Genomic DNA, 18946 nt, shown 5'->3' with positions numbered 1-18946 from the left:
AATTCTCCACTTCTTAGATCAACTGACTAATTTTTGTCAACATCACCGACTGAAGTCACGGTCTGAGGTTTCTGTCTGCCGCTCATCTGCATCCTGAGCATCTAGACGCTGCCCCGGGAGCTCTCCCTCACGGTGCCTCTCCCTCTCCAGTGTTCACAGTGTCCTGTGTGAGTTTGTCTCTGGTGGGGACTGTTGTACAGAAATCCCTTGGACCCCAGGTTGAAGATGTGTTTATCTTCAAGGTAGTTTTGAATTTGTTTGTGCCATGATGGCCCCAAAATTTTAAGAGTACAGACCTACTTCCTATGTTAAATTCTTGGCTTAGGCTTTCCAAACTATATGGGTAGTAAAAATATCCCATAAAAGATTTTTCTGACAACAAAGACTACTGTGTAACACAGGAAACTATATTCAATATCTTGTAATAACCTATAATGGAGAAGAATCTCAGAAAGAATATATAAACATATTCTTTAAAAAATATATACAGTCTTTTTTTTTTTAAGTAAGAAGTGGATTGATTGATTTTTGGGTTGCGTTCGGTCTTTGTTGCTGCGCGCGGGCTTTCTCTAGTTGCGGCGAGCAGGGGCTACTCTTCGATGTGGCGCACAGGCTTCTCATTGCAGTGGCTTCTCTTGTTGGGGAGCACGGGCTCTAGGCACGTGGGCTTCACTAGCTGTGGCGTGCAGGTTCAGTAGCTGTGGCTCTCAGGCTCTAGAGAGCAGGCTCAGTAGTTGTGGTGCACCGGCTCAGCTGCTCCGCGGCATGTGGGATCTTCCTGGACCAGGGCTCAAACCCATGTCCCCTGCATTGGCAGGCGGATTCTTAACCACCGTGCCACCAGGGAAGTCCCTATATATATTCTTAAGAAAAAAACCTGCCCGGACTCTTGACACATCTTTGGACCGTGGGCAAAGAACTGGGCAGCCCTTTGAAAATTCCAGCTCTACACAGGTTCTTGGTGATGGATCCAAGCCTAGTCAGGTCCACAGCCACGTGTCTTACATCCACACACGGCACTAAACCGGAGCCTCCAGACTCTAGGTCTCATACCACCCTGGGCCACTCAGACCATTCTGGCTTTTGGGGTCTCTTCATTTTTGTCACCTGAGGGTTCCCTTTCATTCTTCTGAACTGAGCCACCCTTTCGTCTGTTTATCATAGGAACAGGGCCCTTGTGGGCCTGCCTGCCATGCTGCTGGAAGCACCCCCTAAATAAACGTTGAGCACATTCACTCTTTTCCATCTCTTCCAACGACTACCTCAGTGCCAGCTACTGCTCTTCTTCACGATCGCTCCTCTGCAGTGGTCTCCTAACTGGTCATCTCACATCCATTCCTGTCCATTCTTCCCCTGTCCACTTCGTATGCAATACTGCAACCAGAGTTTAAAAGGCAGAATTTTTAAAAATGTAAGTCACATCAACTTTTTTTTGTCTAAAATCTTCTACTGACAGATGACCCAGAAATTCTACTCCTAGGTACACACCCAAGAGAAATGAAAACATTATGTTCACACAAAAACTTGTACATGAATGTTTATAATAACATTCTTCAAATAGCTGAAAGGTGGAAACAATCCAAATGTCCCCAACCTATGAATGGCAAACAAAATGCAGTGTATCCACGTAACGAAACAGTATCCGGCCATGAAAAGAATAAAGCACTGACGCGCGCTACAACGCAGATGACTCTTGAAAACATGCCGCTAAGGGAAAGGAGCCAGTCACAGAAGATCACATTCTGATTCCGTTTAGATGAAATCTCCAGAGCAGGCAACTTGACAGAAACAGAAAGTAGATGAGTGGTTGCTTAGGCCTCTGGGGAATGGGCAGACGGGGTGGTGACAGCTAAAGGGTACGGGATTTCTTTTTAAGGTGATGAAAATGCTCTAAAATTGACTGTGGTGATGGCTGCGTTGAACTGGTGAATTACACGCTGTGTGAAGCACATCTCTGCAAAGCGGATCAAAAAACTCTTCCGGTGGCTCACCATGGTTCTCGGCACATAAACCCACAACCTCCTCGCTGGGGGTGAGACTGCATCACGGAGCCCTGCCTGCGCCGCGGGCCTCACCGCAGACGGCTCTGTCCCTCACTCTCTGCACTCCAGCTGCCACGTCTCCTTCCAGCTTCTCCGAAGGATCGAGCACCGTCCTCCGCTTGGTGTCTCTGCGGTGGCTGCCTGCTCTGCCTGGAACACCCGCCCCTCCCCCTCCCCTGGCTGTTATTTGCCCTGCAGTTCTCACTCGGGCATCACACCCTGAGAGTGACTTTCTCTGATCCCCCCAGAGAAGGCGAGTCTACGGTAGGCGGATCTTCTGTAAGGCACCAGGCACAGCATCTATCACAAGTGTAATTACCGTCGTTCCTCTTCCCTAGTGTATACACCTCGCAAGGGCTCAGACCATACTCGTCAGCTCACGGCTGTTCGGTCTGCGCTTGTCACGGTGCTTGGTAGCAGCAGGTGCTCAGAAAACTCTGGGAGGAATAAACGCTGCTACAGATCGAGTGACTGAGTCCAACAGCTCTTTATCGAATACTCTCCCAGCTATTTATCTTGTGCCAGCTATTTATTTATTTTATTATCTAGTAATTATTTATCTAACAAATATCTATACCTATTCTGTGCCATCCCTAAAATGCACTCATCTTGATATACCACATTCATATTACAATTCATTAATATCTTGACCTAATTCTTTTATTCTTACATTTGCTGCTCCTTGAGGAAATACATCCTAGTTCTATAAAACATGTGGCACACGGCTGGTACTCAATAAATATTTGTGGCTTGAATAGAACTTCTAAAACAAAAATCACAATCTGTAGCAGGTCATTGATCACACAGGTTATAAAATTCCCAGAAGACGGTAATTGTTTCTCCAGATTTCTCTAAATGATGGTTCATGCAACTAAGTATTTAATAATGCAGTTTGATAAAGAACCTGGTTTACGCATCCTTCCAGGGACCATGATCTTAATGATGAATTTAACTCATTTCACTTGTCTCAGCTCAGAAGGAGTTTTTAAAGAGAGTTTTTTCCCCAGCTAATGAAAGACTGCTTTTGCATTTAGTTTCTAGATGAAACTAACAGTATCTAAGTAACGTCTGAGCTATGAAATACATAGACATTAAATATTGAAGATTGATTTATTAAAACTTTCCTGGCTGGAAGCCTATTAAAAGATGACGACTGTTAGCTCTACAATCTGTTAGCCCAGAAAATGGAATTTCTTCAAGTTTTACGTAAAGAAATGAAAAAAGAAAGGGAGGAAAGGAAGAAAAACACTATTTTTCAACTTAACATCTTCCTTCTATTTCTTCTCAAAATGCATGTCTTAGAGCTATCTTTATAATAAACGAACGTCTAAAAAGTTTAACTCATTGTACCTTGTAGATGAAAAGACACTCTGACTTGTTACACATATAGACACACTCAGAAATATAACACCTCCTTCCTTTGGATATTCAAAATAAAATGAAGTCAAAGTGAAATCTAAATTTTGGTAAGATTTGACCTCTTTTTCTAGTCTTAAAAAAGGGATAATTATGGCTTCAGTCTTTATGTAGATCTGAAACTCCCAAATGGAATGCATTCTATTTTTACCACTTCTTCTAGTGGAAGAAAATGGCCTGTTCTCCTTGGTCACACCTTCCATGGTCTCTTAATCCTGACACTCAGAAGGTTCTCTTAGCTTCTGCCTTAGATCTCTCTGAGGTCAGCTCACGGCTGCTCCCACCATCCCTCCAAGGAGCCTGCAGAACAGTTGGCCACCGTCCCTCTACAGTATCATCATGTGCCATCCACTTCCTTTTCTGGTATTCTTCTCAAATTAATCAAAACTGTATATCCTAGCTCTGTTTCTCTGAGCCTTTTATCATACCACTGCTTTTCTTTGCTGCCAGAAGTCATCGTGGACCACCCAGAGCAAAACCAAAGATGCTTCTCTCTGCTCAGGTGCTCCATCACAAAAGGGGGAAATAGTGCCTGACAGTGATCTCTCTCGTAAGACAAACAGAAAGAAGAAATACCTAGATCCATAACAGAAGAAGTATCTATGTTAAATAATCAGAAAGAATTAAGATCTCCACCAAAAATCTCCCACAGGCAAAATAGAAATCCCAAGCTGTAACATGAAGACCCGTTTTCACAGAAGTGTGTGCGATTGGGGAAAACACTTCCCGCCCACCCCTCTACCTACTCCCTCAGAGCAGAGCCCCACAAGTGACATCAGTCGTGACCCACCTCCTCCTCTCCCTGGCTTCCACAGAGGAGTCTGTCCCAGGAGTGGAGAGCAGAGCGGCAGCTGTGACCCCATTGGCAGTGCTAGGTGGGGCGCGATTCGTGATCACACAGAGCGGGGTGCCGCAAGACACACTGTCTACTGTTCTCTCCGCTGTGGAGTCAGCCTGGGATTTGTGAGGAGGCCTGAAATCGAAAGGACACAAGCAGAAAGAGAGCGGTCAGGCACGCACACTGACAACGCAGTGGCAGAGACAGAGCTTCGAGGTGGGTTTACCCAGAGAATCTTCTCGCTCAGAATTTGTCTGTGGTTGGTCTGCTTTCTTAATTCTGAGCTCTTAAATCTTAGAACAGTGATTACGCCTTCCGTCTGATATCTTCTGCCCAAGCAGTTATGTTTTACAGAAAATATTTTTTACTTGAGATTAGAAAAAAATTTTTTTTTGATTAGCTATGGCACAAGGCAAGATAGTGACACATGCGAGAGAGCTCTGAATGAGTCCTGAGCACCATCTGGTCTCCACACACACACAACAGACACTGAAGTCACTTACGATCACGTCACTGCCCTTCAGTCCCGGGCAGTGAGTGCCTGCGGTGGCCTCACAGCGGACGGCCGTCTTCCTGGATCACCCAGACACACTCGACAGACACTCAGCAACCTCACCTAGCTTAGCAACTGCTCTCTTTCCACGGAACCAAATGCCTGATTGTCCGTATTCATAACTGCAGACAGGAGAGACTGAAACCAAAACTAACAGGATTCTACATGCAACCTTAACTACAGACTTTCCAATAGCAAGCTGTACAATTACATTCATTTACATGAAAACAAGACCTTTGTTTCTTAACAAAGAGTTGAGATCAACCATTGGCTTTCCACCCAAAAAGCTATCATTTGTGATGTCACAGCTTGTTGCTGGGGTAACAGAGATCCAAAATTGATACTCACAGAGATGGGGAAAGAAATAAAAATAATGAATGCTAAAAAATCTGGTTTTTTCACCTACTTACAATTACCAAAATGCTTATAAGTAGCTATAAGCTCATTTTCAAATAATCACATTATTATAATAAGCTTGAAAGAATTAATCAGATCATAAAAACCTAAATATGGTACCTAAATGCCAGTATAAAATGAGAACAGTTTTGAAGTGGCATCTAAAAAATACAAGCCACTTCTCCAGAAGCAATTAATAGCTCAGAAAAAAGGTGAAATTTTACATTTATTTTTTAATTTAAAAAATGAAGGCAAATAATTCCTCAGACTTACAAGATGTATGAGCCTATAGGAAGCACTAATGAAATCAGCCAGGAACAAAGCTATAAAATAATTACACTTATCGAAACCTTACATGGAATTCTTTTTAGCTTCATAACATGCTTCGGTCTCTGCAATATCTTATGCTGGAGAAATGCCAAGGATTTTATTTGTCAAATTATAGAATAGGATTCTTACTATTATTTTGAAATCTATAATTTTACAAGTAGGTTGTTAGGATCAGAACAGAAAAAGCTCCAGAGCAGGGATCAGAGGCTCTGGAACCACCTGGGGCTGAGTGTAACCTCTCCAATCTCTCCCCTGTAAAATGGGGATAATGCTGCCTTGAAGTGCAGGGATCTTGTGATGATTAAATCAAATAATGTCTGTGGAACACTCAGTATAGTGCCCACAACAAAAGATAAACTCAGTGGAAAGAAAATAGTGAAAAAGAAAAGAGCCCCAAAACGCACAAATCTAGGCTCCAATCCTGCCTTGGCGGTTCCTTCCTGGCCGAGTGACCTCGGGCAGATCATTACATTTTTGGTCTCAGCTTCCTCATCCATAAAATGAGGGTAAGTTCCATACACTGGAGGGCTCTTTAGGGCTATATGTAACGCAGCCAGCTGCCTCACCCATGTTCATGTTCCTTTCCCTCCTTACTAACAGGACCCTACTATTCAGGGCATCAATGTGCCTAGCTAAAAATCTACACTTTTCAAAGCCTCCCTGGCTGCTACAGGTGGCCAGGGAGACACGAGCAGAAGATCAGTGCGTTTGGGGAAATTCTCAGTTCAGAGGCATTCCCTCTTCGCATACTTCCCCCTTTCCTCCTCCTCCCTGCCTAGAATACAGCCATGATGGCTAGAACTCTAGCAGCTATTTTGGACCATTAGGCAACCCGTGGAAATGGAAGCCACGATCTAAACACTGTGAAGCAGAAAGACAGAAGGAACACAGACCCTTTGGTGGCTCTGGAGCTACGTGCCAGCCCTGCCTATTTCTGGACTGTCTTAACTGAGAGAAAAAAAATAAACCTTTAAAATAAACCTAGTCAGTATTATTTGGATACGCTGTTATGTGTGAGTAAAGCAAGTCCTGATGTAATTCTGTACGGTACGAGCCCCATGCCTGGCACACGCTGGGGTTCAACAAAGGGTGGCCATTACCATTCTTCCCCAGGCCTCGTTCTGAATTAATCAGTAGCCCCTCTGTGCTTCAGTGTCTCCATCTGTGGGGATAACGTTTACCATGCCTGTGCAAATGGATTGTTATGGGGCCTAGTAAATGTGTAAATAATCATACAGTATTATTAGAAGCGGTCCATCATAAGCCACCCCACTTGGCCAAACAAATGAGCACCACTTTTGTCAGGAAAAGAAACCCAGCGACCAGTCAGGCACCAGTCGGGCACCACCACCAGCCGTGTCCTTGCTGCAACACTGGCCTCGATGACATTTTTCATTTTCTTTGTGTCAGCTGTAGAAACAAGACCCAGTGGAGGAGCCCCTATGCTGCACCCAAAGGAAAAGGTCTCTGACCACATTCACGCCATAGTTACAAGCACAGCTGAAGTTCTGCTCCAGGTTCACACGACACTCTGCCCGTGCCACCCGTTGGATGAGCTAGAAACCAAGAAGATATCAGCCGGCAACAGAGTGGAGACAAACACACATCTCCTGCTTCCCACAACGGGTGCCGCAAAACACTCACTGCTGGAAACTCTCAGAAGGGGGCTGTAGGAGGCTTCTGGGACAAGAATTAGCGTTCCTTTCGATTTGGGTTGAATGCCATCTTCCAAAAAGAGTGAACAGAAGAGATCCCTCCTGATACTTCCTGGGAAATCAGTATAAATGACGTGTGGGCTGTTTGTAACACGCGATTTAGCACGATAGCAGGGCCCTTACACTGTAACCCAGCTGGGAGAGCGACTGGGAGGCAAGGCCTAAGCACGCCCTACGGCTGCCTGACGAGCAGCTGCTGCCTGGCCGACACAGGTCACGGCAAAAGCGTCCTCACTGACTCGGGGACACGCTCCAGGAGTCCGGAGTCTCCTGGCTGGAGCCTGCAGACGTGACTCCAGCGGCCCCCAGCAGCCTTACCTGCGTGGTGCACAGATGCAGCAGTGTCTGCACTGAGTGGCGCGGGGCGCAGGCGGCGGGCTGCCACCTGCCGCCCCAGAGCTGGAGGACCCAATGGTAATGAGTGAGGCGGCAGGAGGTGGGTTGCGATTGGCTGAGAGGTAGGGACTTGAGGGGCCACTACGTCCACCACAGGACGCACTGCAAAACAGCACACGGTCACTTCCTTCAGGACACGCTGCTCGCCGCCCGCCCAGCACCACCGCCCCACCCAGACTACGCGCTTAAAGGAAGGTGGATGGAGAGAGGGCACGACAGCTGGGAAGTGGAGGGGCCCAGCCCGGCTCGAGCCGGGCCCCGGCGGCAAGCAGGCCTCCGTCCATCACCCCACAGAGGGAAGGCGCGGAGAGGAGGAGAGATGAAGAGCAACAGGAGGGAGCGGAGTGCACGCGTGGAGTGGGGCTGGGAGAGGGGAAAGACGGGAGACAGAGGCATCGTACCAGAAAAAGGAACTCCAACACCCCCGACAAAGTCATGCAACCCCAGCTGCTTCCCTGAGACAGAAGCAACACTGCCAAAGCTAAAGTGAGCCCGAGAATCTGCAGAGGGTTTGGAGCAGAGACTCAGGATTAAAGAGTAGAGAAGAGGACAGAGGCCAAAACGCCTTGGGAGGATTTAAAGGTTTAGGTCTGGCAAGTAATACTGTACAGGCAACAGAGGACAGCTTTCCCCTGTCTCAGCTGAAGACAGGTAGGAACCATCTCAACTGCGGCAAAAAATTATTTGGATTAGAATTTTTTTAAAAACTTCTTGACTATAACAGTAATGAAACACTTGAGGCAGGGGTGACCCAAAAAAGCCAGGAAGAGTTCTTCGACAAAAGATGCATTTTACTGGGCTGTTATAAAAGGAATTTCTGCCTAAAAAATAAGAAGGAAACTGAAAATGGAAAGTTTCTGAGGTTTGGCATAGTCCAAGAATGACAAATGTCTATTCACACTTTCTGTTTGAAACAGTGATTGTATATGATTCTTTCCTTGTGAAAGATCATAAAATAAGATTTGTAAAATAAAAAAGTGCTTTAGGATTACAGAAGAAAAGCTTTGGAAGTCCAAGGTATAGAGCAAGCTGTAGATACTTTCTCAAACATGCTCACATAATTAAGCATGCTTCCCACCCTAAAGAGAAGTGTCCCCTCTCCTCTGTTCACCATGATTATGCCAAACGACATCTATGAAACCAAATACTACCCACTCCATCCATCTGCTGATGACTTGGATCCAGAAAGCCACCAACCCTACCACAAAATAACACCAGGCTTGAACATTAAAGATGAAGATGAAGATGGCACCTTCATCTTTCCTAAGTTCTAGAACATTCTTTTCTTGGTCTTGGATCCAGCTATAAGGAGTAATAAGTTATCTATTCAGACTAAGGCCTCACCCTCAAAGACAAACAGGCAACAGCCTCATTAAAGCCAAAAACACTGAGGCTGTAGGACGAAGCTTCAGTGACATCAACGAATTCTACTTGCTCACTTTCAAAGTTGAGCCCTCTCTTACAGGACGTATCTGCAGAGCTGAAGGGCGTTAAAAGGTGACAGTGGCTGTTTGATTTATGGCACAGTCCCCACATTCCGACATTAACTGGTTGACGAGATTATTCCTATCAAGCGAAAATAGGTTTTGATCCCAAACATACAGTCTGTGGCCAAAGCCTGTGTCTAGGGTAGCCAAGAATCACCTAAAAACCTACTGATGAAGGCTGTGGCATGACAAGGCAGTTGGAGGGGTTTGGTTAAGAGAGTACAAGTGAAGAAAGAATTCAGAGGAAGCAATGAGAATCAGATTCCTCCACGTCGGCAGCGAAGTTCAAGTGGAAATATTAATTAAGTGTGTCTTGTAGCTTAACGGCTCTGGCAAAGGTGCTTTGCTTGCTGGCTGGTACATGGTAAAGAAGATAACTGCAGAAAGGGGTATACAGATGAGAAAAGGGGAAGGAGACCCAGGTACCTTCTCTGCACCAAACTTGCGAGTTTCATATCTTGATGGATCTGAGGGCCATTAAAGTCATAAAAAAAAAAACAACAACTCAAGTCCCTAAATAAACAGGCTTCAATATGAAATTTTTTTTAATGCAATTAACATCTGTCCCCATCCTGCCCCCGCTACACCCTACAGGTCCCTCCCTGCCTCCCCCCAAAGCGTGACTTGAGATGAGGAAGGAGAGCTGGCTACCGGGCAAGGGTGAGATTTAAATTCAGCCCTGCTCAGAGTCTACTCGAAGTCCTATCTGGTTGAAGATTTTACAGGACTGAAAGGATGGAGTATATATTCAGATCTGTCTGTGGGGAGAACGTGGAATTAGCTTACTCTGATTCAGTTAGGGAAAGAAATTAACTTTGATTTAAAATTACTTAAGATGTTACTCCCAAGAAATGTAAAAGCAATTCATTCTTGATTCGTTTTCGTGGTGCTAACTGGGTGTAAACAGGCATGCAAGCTACTGCCCATCTGCCCGTGGCCAGAGTGAAGGAAACCACCGCCCAGCCCTGGAGCCTGGTACCTCTTCAGGTAGGTTGTCACGTAGGTGGAAGGAGCGGCCGTCTGCAGAGATTCGCTCCCCTCCGCTGCGTCCCTCCACAGCTGGCGGGCAGGGGGGCCGCTCCGCACCAGGTGAGCAGCCGACTCTCTGTGGATGCAGGACGGACACAAAACAAAACACTGGCCCTGCCCTCTGTCCAGGGCACGGCATAAACTGGGAGGGGGGCCGGGCAGGCGGAGCGCATGTGGCTGCAGAGACAGCAACGGGACCCTTTTCAAGAGATAGGTGCTCATACACCTGTCTCCCCGCACAGACGGGGGACTGGTTAAGGCTTCCTGTCTGCTTCCTTTTAGCAACTTCAAAGCCAACCCATCTCAGTAGGTACCAAGTCCTCATGGTGAGGATCTAGAGCCCTTCCGTAAGGAGAGGGCACTTTGTTCCTCAGTTAGAAAGCCTGGCAGGTCAGCCCGGTGTGGGTCGCTCAAAGCACGCAGAGGAGGGGCGGGGGAGGCAGAGAGAACGTGCGCCGCAAGTGAAGGCGCCTCCTCAGCTTCCTACACGGAGCGACGCCCAGGAGTGGCCCTGGCACCTCTTCCTAACCACAGCTGGCAACCCGGGGAGGTCCCCCAGGGCAGTCCTTCCCAAGCTTTCACGTGCCTTTTAGTCACCGAGGGGATTTGTGCAAGTGCCCATCTACTTCAGCAGGTCTGGGTGGGACTGAGACTCCGCAATTCTAACGGGCTTCCAGTGGCCCCAGTGCTGCTGGGTGGAGGACCGCACCCTGAGAAGCAAGGCTTTAGCCCAGGCTCTGCTCTGAGATGCAGCGACACCTCAACATTCCCATATCCATTTTAACTGATGAGGAAGACTTTACTTACAAATTAGAAGTTGATCAATTCAATTAAATAACCACATTTTTGGTGTTCACCAGGGGACAGGCCCTGTCCTGGGCACGAGGAGCGCCTGAGACTCCAGTGGACACAGACCCCACATGCACAGAGCCAGCCGTGGACTAAAGCGAGCCCACACGGGAGGGTCGACCTGGAGGGCGAAGCAGCGGCAAAGCGCGGGTTGAGGGCTAGGGGTCCTGAGCGGGAGGGCGGCCGCAGGGCCCCGGTGTGCGGAGTACCTGTTCTCCTTCTCCTCCAGGTCGCCGGCGCTGCTGAGCCTCCGCGGCCCCAGTGAACTGAGACAGCTTCTGTTTTCTCTCTCCTGTAAAATCAAAACAAGGAACGCACATGGAAGGCACAGTACTGACACAGTGTAAAACATTTTGGGTAAAAAAGCAGAACTTAATATACCTATATAATCTTATTTCCAGATTCAATACCAATTCCAGTTTGAGTGGTATTAAAAAAGGTATACCTGTCAGCATTCAAAGGCTCATTCCCAGCTCTCCTCCGTTAAAAACCAATATGTAGGGAAATAATTCTCATGGGAAAAGCCAGGACCATCAAACAGGAAAGAGCAGCACAAATTACACCAAGCAGCAGCCCTACAGAGACAGGGAGCTTTTGAAAAGCCACAGACAGCAACTGCACTCTGAAGTTCTTTTCCTCGAAATGCAGCCTCAGGTACAAATGGGCCCCAGAGCTAATCCAGCCAACACACCTCGGGCCCGAGTGTCTCCGGAAACCCAGCACCGAGCGAGGGGTCTGTGGTTAAAGGAGACCCAGCCTCAGAAAGGTGCACCAAGCGAGCCCTGTGAACTCTGGAACCAGAGTGAAGACACAGAAATGTGCTCCTTCTGGATGAACAGCAGATGAGAAGGTAGCCGGATCGTACATCAATTAATGAAAAAATGAGACACTAAAATTTTTTTTTCTAAGTGCTACTCTGCCTGAGCCTCATTAGGATTGAATGCCCAACCAAGGAACTCTGCTTCTAAACATAAAAAGAATAAATTAGTGTTATTGGTTCAGAGGAACCTTTTAGGCCGTATCCAAATCTTCATGCTTCTGACACACTTTTTTGCCCTAGGTAAGGAGGGTAAGGAGGAATGAACAGAGGGTATATGCCAAAAGGAAAAGGGGTTTCTTTCTTTCTTGGCCAAGCAAATAATAGCAAGCAAACAGCTACATGATTAATCAACATGCCTGTCTCCTTTTAAAGACTCTGTACTTCCAGAATCAAATTAGGGACTAAAGAATGTTTTCCTTTGTTCCCGAGGTTGAACTGTCACGGAAGGAAACTGCACCTTTTCTCTGTTGTCCAGCACAGCGGAGATGCGGGGGCTGGAGGCCGAGCGGTGGATGGACGCGCCCCGGTCCCGCAGGGCCTCCCTGGACCTGGCCGCCTCGCTCAGCACGTTCTGGCTGCCGGTCTTCCTGAGGCCCAGCCTCCACGAAGATGGAGACTCATCTCTGGGCTCTTCCGGCTTGTTGAAAAGGCCGGAGAACTACGAGGGACGAAGCAAAGGAAAGAAAGGTCCTGATGGTTCTTTCCACACCCAGCTGAGCTCCGTGGGGCGATGTGGGGCGGAGCAGGGAGAAGCACGCGGCAGGCCAGGCGCCGCGGCCCTGTCCCACCTGGCAGCCACCAGGCCCTGGCAGGGCTCCCTTTCTGCTGGGCCAGAGACAGCCTAAGAGGCTCCCACCTGACAGAGCTGCTCTGAGGAATACAACAGCGGGCTGAGTGCTGATCCAGGCCTGGTGACACGCGCTCTCCTGTCCGCTGAGTGCCTGGGGACGGGACACCTCACCTCTCCAGGTCTCAACATGCCCGTCTGTAACCCTCTCCTGTCCGCTGAGTGCCTGGGGACGGGACACCTCACCTCTCCAGGTCTCAACATGCCCGTCTGTAACCCTCTCCTGTCCGCTGAGTGCCTGGGGACGGGACACCTCACCTCTCCAGGCCTCAACATGCCCGTCTGTAACCCTCTCCTGTCCGCTGAGTGCCTGGGGACAGGACACCTCACCTCTCCAGGCCTCAACATGCCCGTCTGTAACCCTCTCCTGTCCGCTGAGTGCCTGGGGACAGGACACCTCACCTCTCCAGGCCTCAACATGCCCATCTGTAACCCTGGCAAAGAGCTTACCCCTCTTATACCACGTGGACACTGGAAAACACAGGGCGGGCCAGGTGTCGCTGTGTTTCAAGGTCCTGTGATGGGACTGTGGTAAGCTGGTGGAAGGTAACACACACACAGATGCTAAAGGCCACTCCACTCAAATTCTGACTGCTTATTTCAAGACAATGGTTTATCTGATCGAGGGCAGCAGTTCTAAGCATTTCAGATTTCAGCGAGCAGCAAAATTAAAAAAGAAAAAAAAAATTGTACAAGTCACAGAGTTGCCAGTTTTTAAATTTTGCCAGGAGAACAGCTTTCAGAAATGGATTACCATTTCTGGTACCATCATTGCATTAAAAAAAAAGAGAGAGAAGTAATTTTAACATTAGAAAAAGAAAGCTTCATGGAAAGCTTACATTGTCCTTAACCATCTCATCTTGCTATAAACCACAGAAAACATCACAGACTAGTGTCAGCCTGAAGACCAGGCTGGGGCACATCTGGTCTACAGACCATCAGCCATAGGCCTCTTCCTGGGCCGTGGGGGGCGCTGCTAGAAGCGTCGGTCTTTCTCCAGAACCAGGCCACCTCTACCGCCTGGCATAGTGAAAACGCAATAGAAATGTAAAACCATGCTTAGATTTTTCTCTTTTACCCGATCATCTGAACGGATATATTTACGTACTCCTTCCAGCTTCAGAGAATCAATCCTGTCGGCTCTTTGTAAGCCACCCTGGTTTTGAGGGGAAAAATGTCTTTCCCAGCATTCTTTTAGCAAAGTGGAATAAGTATGGGTGTGAGTTTGTATCTTTTTTAATTTAGTACTTTTCCTCTTAAAAAAAGCAGGCGATTTAGTCATGCGCAGAAGCAGGGGGAGTGTGCAGGACTAAGAGGCTGGACGCTCCCAGAAACCAACGCACAGCTGAGCCTCTGCTTCCTCGTTTCCACAAGGACACCAGAATCCCACCTGCACGTTCACGAGGCTCTAAGAAGATCAGTAAGTTAACATGTGCAGAAGCACAGAGCTTTCCAAGAGCTGCACTCCAAAGAGCTCGGGCCAATTCTCCTCAACATCAAGCCCCCACGCTGTGGGGCGGCGTCATCGCCAGTGAGGAGCCCGCATTTTCTGAGTGGCCTGGGGAGGCGGCAGGGGGCACTCACGTATTTCAACAAGTGCTTTCAACCTCTGCTCTCTACTCATCATCGACTGTAAAGACAACTCAGGAAAGTAAAATGTAACACGAGAAGTAAAAAAAGAAGAGCAGTCATCAGAACAATCAAGGCTGGATGCTGGCTATCTTCCCAGCCCAATCTGAGCTTCACATATGCTCACCTCAACGTCAGATACAAAGAAAATAGGCAACTGACAACATTTCCTTGGTCCCAGGTTACTAGGGCCTGTGTCATCTAAACACACTGTAGCCAAATTTGTTTGGTGATGGCTTTATAGTTTTATTTTTTTTTATTAATTAGTTTTTTTTTTAAATTTTTGGCTGTATTGGGTCTTCATTTCTGTGCGAGGGCTTTCTCTAGTTGCGGCAAGTGGGGGCCACTCTTCATCGCGGTGCGCGGGCCTCTCACTATCGCGGCCTCTCTTGTTGCGGAGCACAGGTTCCAGACGCGCAGTCTCAGTAGTTGTGGCTCACGGGCCTAGTTGCTCCGCGGCATGTGGGATCTTCCCAGACCAGGGCTCAAACCCGTGTCCCCTGCATTGGCAGGCAGATTCTCAACCACTGCGCCACCAGGGAAGCCCTATAGTTTTCTTAAATATACTGTGGGCAAAGTCATGGACACAAATATTGTGTCCACTCCTCCAAATCCATATACTGAAGCCCTAGCCCCCAGTGTGATTATACTTGGAGACCAGGTGGTTGTCTGAGAGCCAGGAAGAGAGCCCTCACCATGAACTGAACCTGCCAGCACCTTGATCTTGGACTTCCAGCCTCCAGACTGTGAGACATAAATTTCTATTTAAAGCCACCCTGTTTGTGGTATTTTGTTATGGCAGCTGAGCTGACTAAGGCAGGAATATAAAGATGTGGTACATATATACAATAGAGTATTACTCAGCCATAAAAAAGAGTGAAATCATGCCATTTGCAGCAACATGGATGGACCTAGAGATTATCATACTAAGTGAAGTTAAGTCAGACAGAGAAAGATAAATATCATATGATATCACTCACATGTGGAATCTAAAAAAAAGGATACAAATGAGCTTATTTACGAAACAGAAAGAGACTCACAGACATAGAAAACAAACTTATGGTTACCAAAGGGGAAGGGGGGAGGGATAAATTAGGAGTTTGGGATTAACATATACACACTACTATATACAAAATAGATCAACAACATGGACCTACTGTATAGCACAGGGAACTCTACTAAGTATTTTGTAATAACCTATAAAGGAAAAAAAATCTGAAAGGAAAAGATATATATGTATGTATAACCGAATCACTTTGCTGTACACCTGAAACTAACACAACATCGTAAATCAACTATACTCAATTTAAAAAAAAAAAAAAAAAGCATGGAAAAACCACAGTTACAGAAAGATAGAGAAGATGAAAAGGCAGAGGGCTATGTACCAGATGAAGGAACACATAAAACCCCAGAAAAACAACTAAATGAAGTGGAGATAGGAAACCTTCCAGAAAAAGAATTCAGAATAATGATAGTGAAGATGATCCAGGACCTCGGAATAAGAATGGAGGCAAAGATTGAGAAGATGCAAGAAATGATTAACAAAGACCTAGAAGAATTAAAGAACAAACAAACAGAGATGACCAATACAATAACTGAAATGAAAACTACACTAGAAAGAATCAATAGCAGAATAACTGAGGCAGAAGAACGGATAAGTGACCTGGAAGACAGAATGGTGGAATTCACTGCTGCGGAACAGACTAAAGAAAAAAGAATGAAAAGAAATGAAGACAGCCTAAGAGACCTCTGGGACAACATTAAACGCAACAACATTCGCATTATAGGGGTCCCAGAAGGAGAAGAGAGAGAGAAAGGACCAGAGAAAATATTTGAAGAGATTATAGTCGAAAACTTCCCTAACATGGGAAAGGAAATAGCCACCCAAGTCCAGGAAGCGCAGAGAGTCCCATACAGAATAAACCCAAGGAGAAACACGCCGAGACACATAGTAATCAAAGTGGCAAAAATTAAAGACAAAGAGAAATTATTGAAAGCAGCAAGGGAAAAACGACAAATAACATACAAGGGAACTCCCATAAGGTTAACAGCTGATTTCTCAGCAAAAACTCTGCAAGCCAGAAGGGAGTGGCATGATATACTTAAAGTGATGAAAGGGAAGAACCTACAACCAAGATTACTCTACCCGGCAAGGATCTCATTTAGATTTGATGGAGAAATCAAAAGCTTTACAGACAAGCAAAAGCTAAGAGAATTCAGCACCACCAAACCAGCTCTACAACAAATGCTAAAGGAACTTCTCTAAGTGGGAAACACAAGAGAAGAAAAGGATCTACAAAAACAAACCCAAAACAATTAAGAAAATGGTCATAGGAACATACATATCGATAATTACCTTAAACGTGAATGGATTAAATGCCCCAACCAAAAGACACAGACTGGCTGAATGGATACAAAAACAAGACCCATATATATACTGTCTACAAGAGACCCACTTTAGACCTAGGGACACATACAGACTGAAAGTGAGGGGATGGAAAAAGATATTCCATGCAAATGGAAATCAAAAGAAAGCTGGAGTAGCTATACTCATATCAGATAAAATAGACTTTAAAATAAAGAATGTTACAAGAGACAAGGAAGGACACTACATAATGATCAAGGAATCAATCCAAGAAGAAGATATAACAATTATAAATATATATGCACCCAACATAGGAGCACCTCAATACATAAGGCAACTGCTAACAGCTATAAAAGAGGAAATCGACAGTAACACAATAATAGTGGGGGACTTTAACACTTCACTTACACCAATGGACAGATCATCCAAAATGAAAATAAATAAGGAAACAGAAGCTTTAAATGACACAATAGACCAGAGAGATTTAATTGATATATATAGGACATCACATCCAAAAACAGCAGATTACACGTTGTTCTCAAGGGCGCACGGAACATTCTCCAGGATAGATCACATCTTGGGTCACAAATCAAGCCTCAGTAAATTTAAGAAAATTGAAATCATATCAAGCATCTTTTCTGACCACAACGCTATGAGATTAGAAATGAATTACAGGGAAAAAAACGTAAAAAAGACAAACACATGGAGGCTAAACAATACGTTACTAAATAACCAAGAGATCACTGAAGAAATCAAAGAGGAAATAAAAAAATACCTAGAGACAAATGACAATGAAAACACGACGACCCAAAACCTATGGGATGCAGCAAAAGCGGTTCTAAGAGGGAAGTTTATAGCTATACAAGCCTACCTAAAGAAACAAGAAAAATCTCAAGTAAACAATCTAACCTTACACCTAAAGAAACTAGAGAAAGAAGAACAAACAAAACCCAAAGTTAGCAGAAGGAAAGAAATCATAAAGATCAGAGCAGAAATAAATGAAATAGAAACAAAGAAAACAATAGCAAAGATCAATAAAACTAAAAGTTGGTTCTTTGAGAAGATAAACAAAATTGATAAGCCATTAGCCAGACACATCAAGAAAAAGAGGGAGAGGACTCAAATCAATAAACTCAGAAATGAAAAAGGAGAAGTTACAACAGACACCGCAGAAATACAAAGCATCCTAAGAGACTACTACAAGCAACTTTATGCCAATAAAATGGACAACCTGGAAGAAATGGACAAATTCTTAGAAAGGTATAACCTTCCAAGACTGAATCAGGAAGAAACAGAAAATATGAACAGACCAATCACAAGTAATGAAATTGAAACTGTGATTAAAAATCTTCCAACAAACAAAAGTCCAGGACCTTCACAGGTGAATTCTATCAAACATTTAGAGAAGAGCTAACATCCATCCTTCTCAAACTCTTCCAAAAAATTGCAGAGGAAGGAACACTCCCAAACTCATTCTATGAGGCCACCATCACCCTGATACCAAAACCAGACAAAGACACTACAAAAAAAGAAAATTACAGACCAATATCACTGATGAATATAGATGCAAAAATCCTCAACAAAATACTAGCAAACAGAATCCAACAATACATTAAAAGGATCATACACCACGATCAAGTGGGATTTATCCCAGGGATGCAAGGATTCTTCAATATACGCAAATCAATCAATGTGATACACCATATTAACAAATTGAAGAATAAAAACCATACGATCATCTCAATAGATGCAGAAAAAGCTTTTGACAAAATTCAACACCCATTTCTGATAAAAACTCTCCAGAAAGTGGGCATAGAGGGAACCTACCTCAACATAATAAAGGCCATATATGACAAACCCACAGCAAACATCATTCTCAATGGTGAAAAACTGAAAGCATTTCCTCTAAGATCAGGAACGAGACAAGGATGTCCACTCTCACCACTATTATTCAACATAGTTCTGGAAGTCCTAGCCACGGCAATCAGAGAAGAAAAAGAAATAAAAGGAATACAAATTGGAAAAGAAGAAGTAAAACTGTCACTGTTTGCGGATGACATGATACTATACATAGAGAATCCTAAAACTGCCACCAGAAAACTGCTAGAGCTAATTAATGAATATGGTAAAGTTGCAGGATACAAAATTAATGCACAGAAATCTCTTGCATTCCTATACACTAATGATGAAAAATCTGAAAGAGAAATTATGGAAACACTCCCATTTACCATTGC

At 45.3% G+C, this 18946-nt stretch overlaps 1 protein-coding gene across 9 annotated transcripts in view; it reads right to left on the bottom strand.

Moving 5' to 3' along the window:
* The window catches only part of PPP1R12B (protein phosphatase 1 regulatory subunit 12B), a 209383-nt gene that overhangs the window by 113109 nt on the left and 77328 nt on the right, over window positions 1-18946 (bottom strand). For 7 of the 9 annotated variants that reach the window (XM_036864294.1, XM_036864258.1, XM_036864265.1 and 4 more), the window contains 4 exons: window positions 12329-12529; window positions 11261-11343; window positions 10153-10278; window positions 4249-4431 (listed from right to left, as the gene is read on the bottom strand). In XM_036864294.1, coding sequence (XP_036720189.1) covers window positions 4249-4431; window positions 10153-10278; window positions 11261-11343; window positions 12329-12529 — 593 coding nt within the window. Of the gene's footprint in view, window positions 1-4248; window positions 4432-9599; window positions 9641-10152; window positions 10279-11260; window positions 11344-12328; window positions 12530-18946 lie in introns of those variants that run through there. The other 2 variants (XM_036864296.1, XM_036864309.1) reach the window with 2 other exon arrangements.

This window comes from Balaenoptera musculus, chromosome 1 (assembly GCF_009873245.2).
Source record: "Balaenoptera musculus isolate JJ_BM4_2016_0621 chromosome 1, mBalMus1.pri.v3, whole genome shotgun sequence".
Taxonomy (NCBI): domain Eukaryota; kingdom Metazoa; phylum Chordata; class Mammalia; order Artiodactyla; family Balaenopteridae; genus Balaenoptera; species Balaenoptera musculus.
This window is presented reverse-complemented; position numbering and strand designations above follow the sequence as displayed.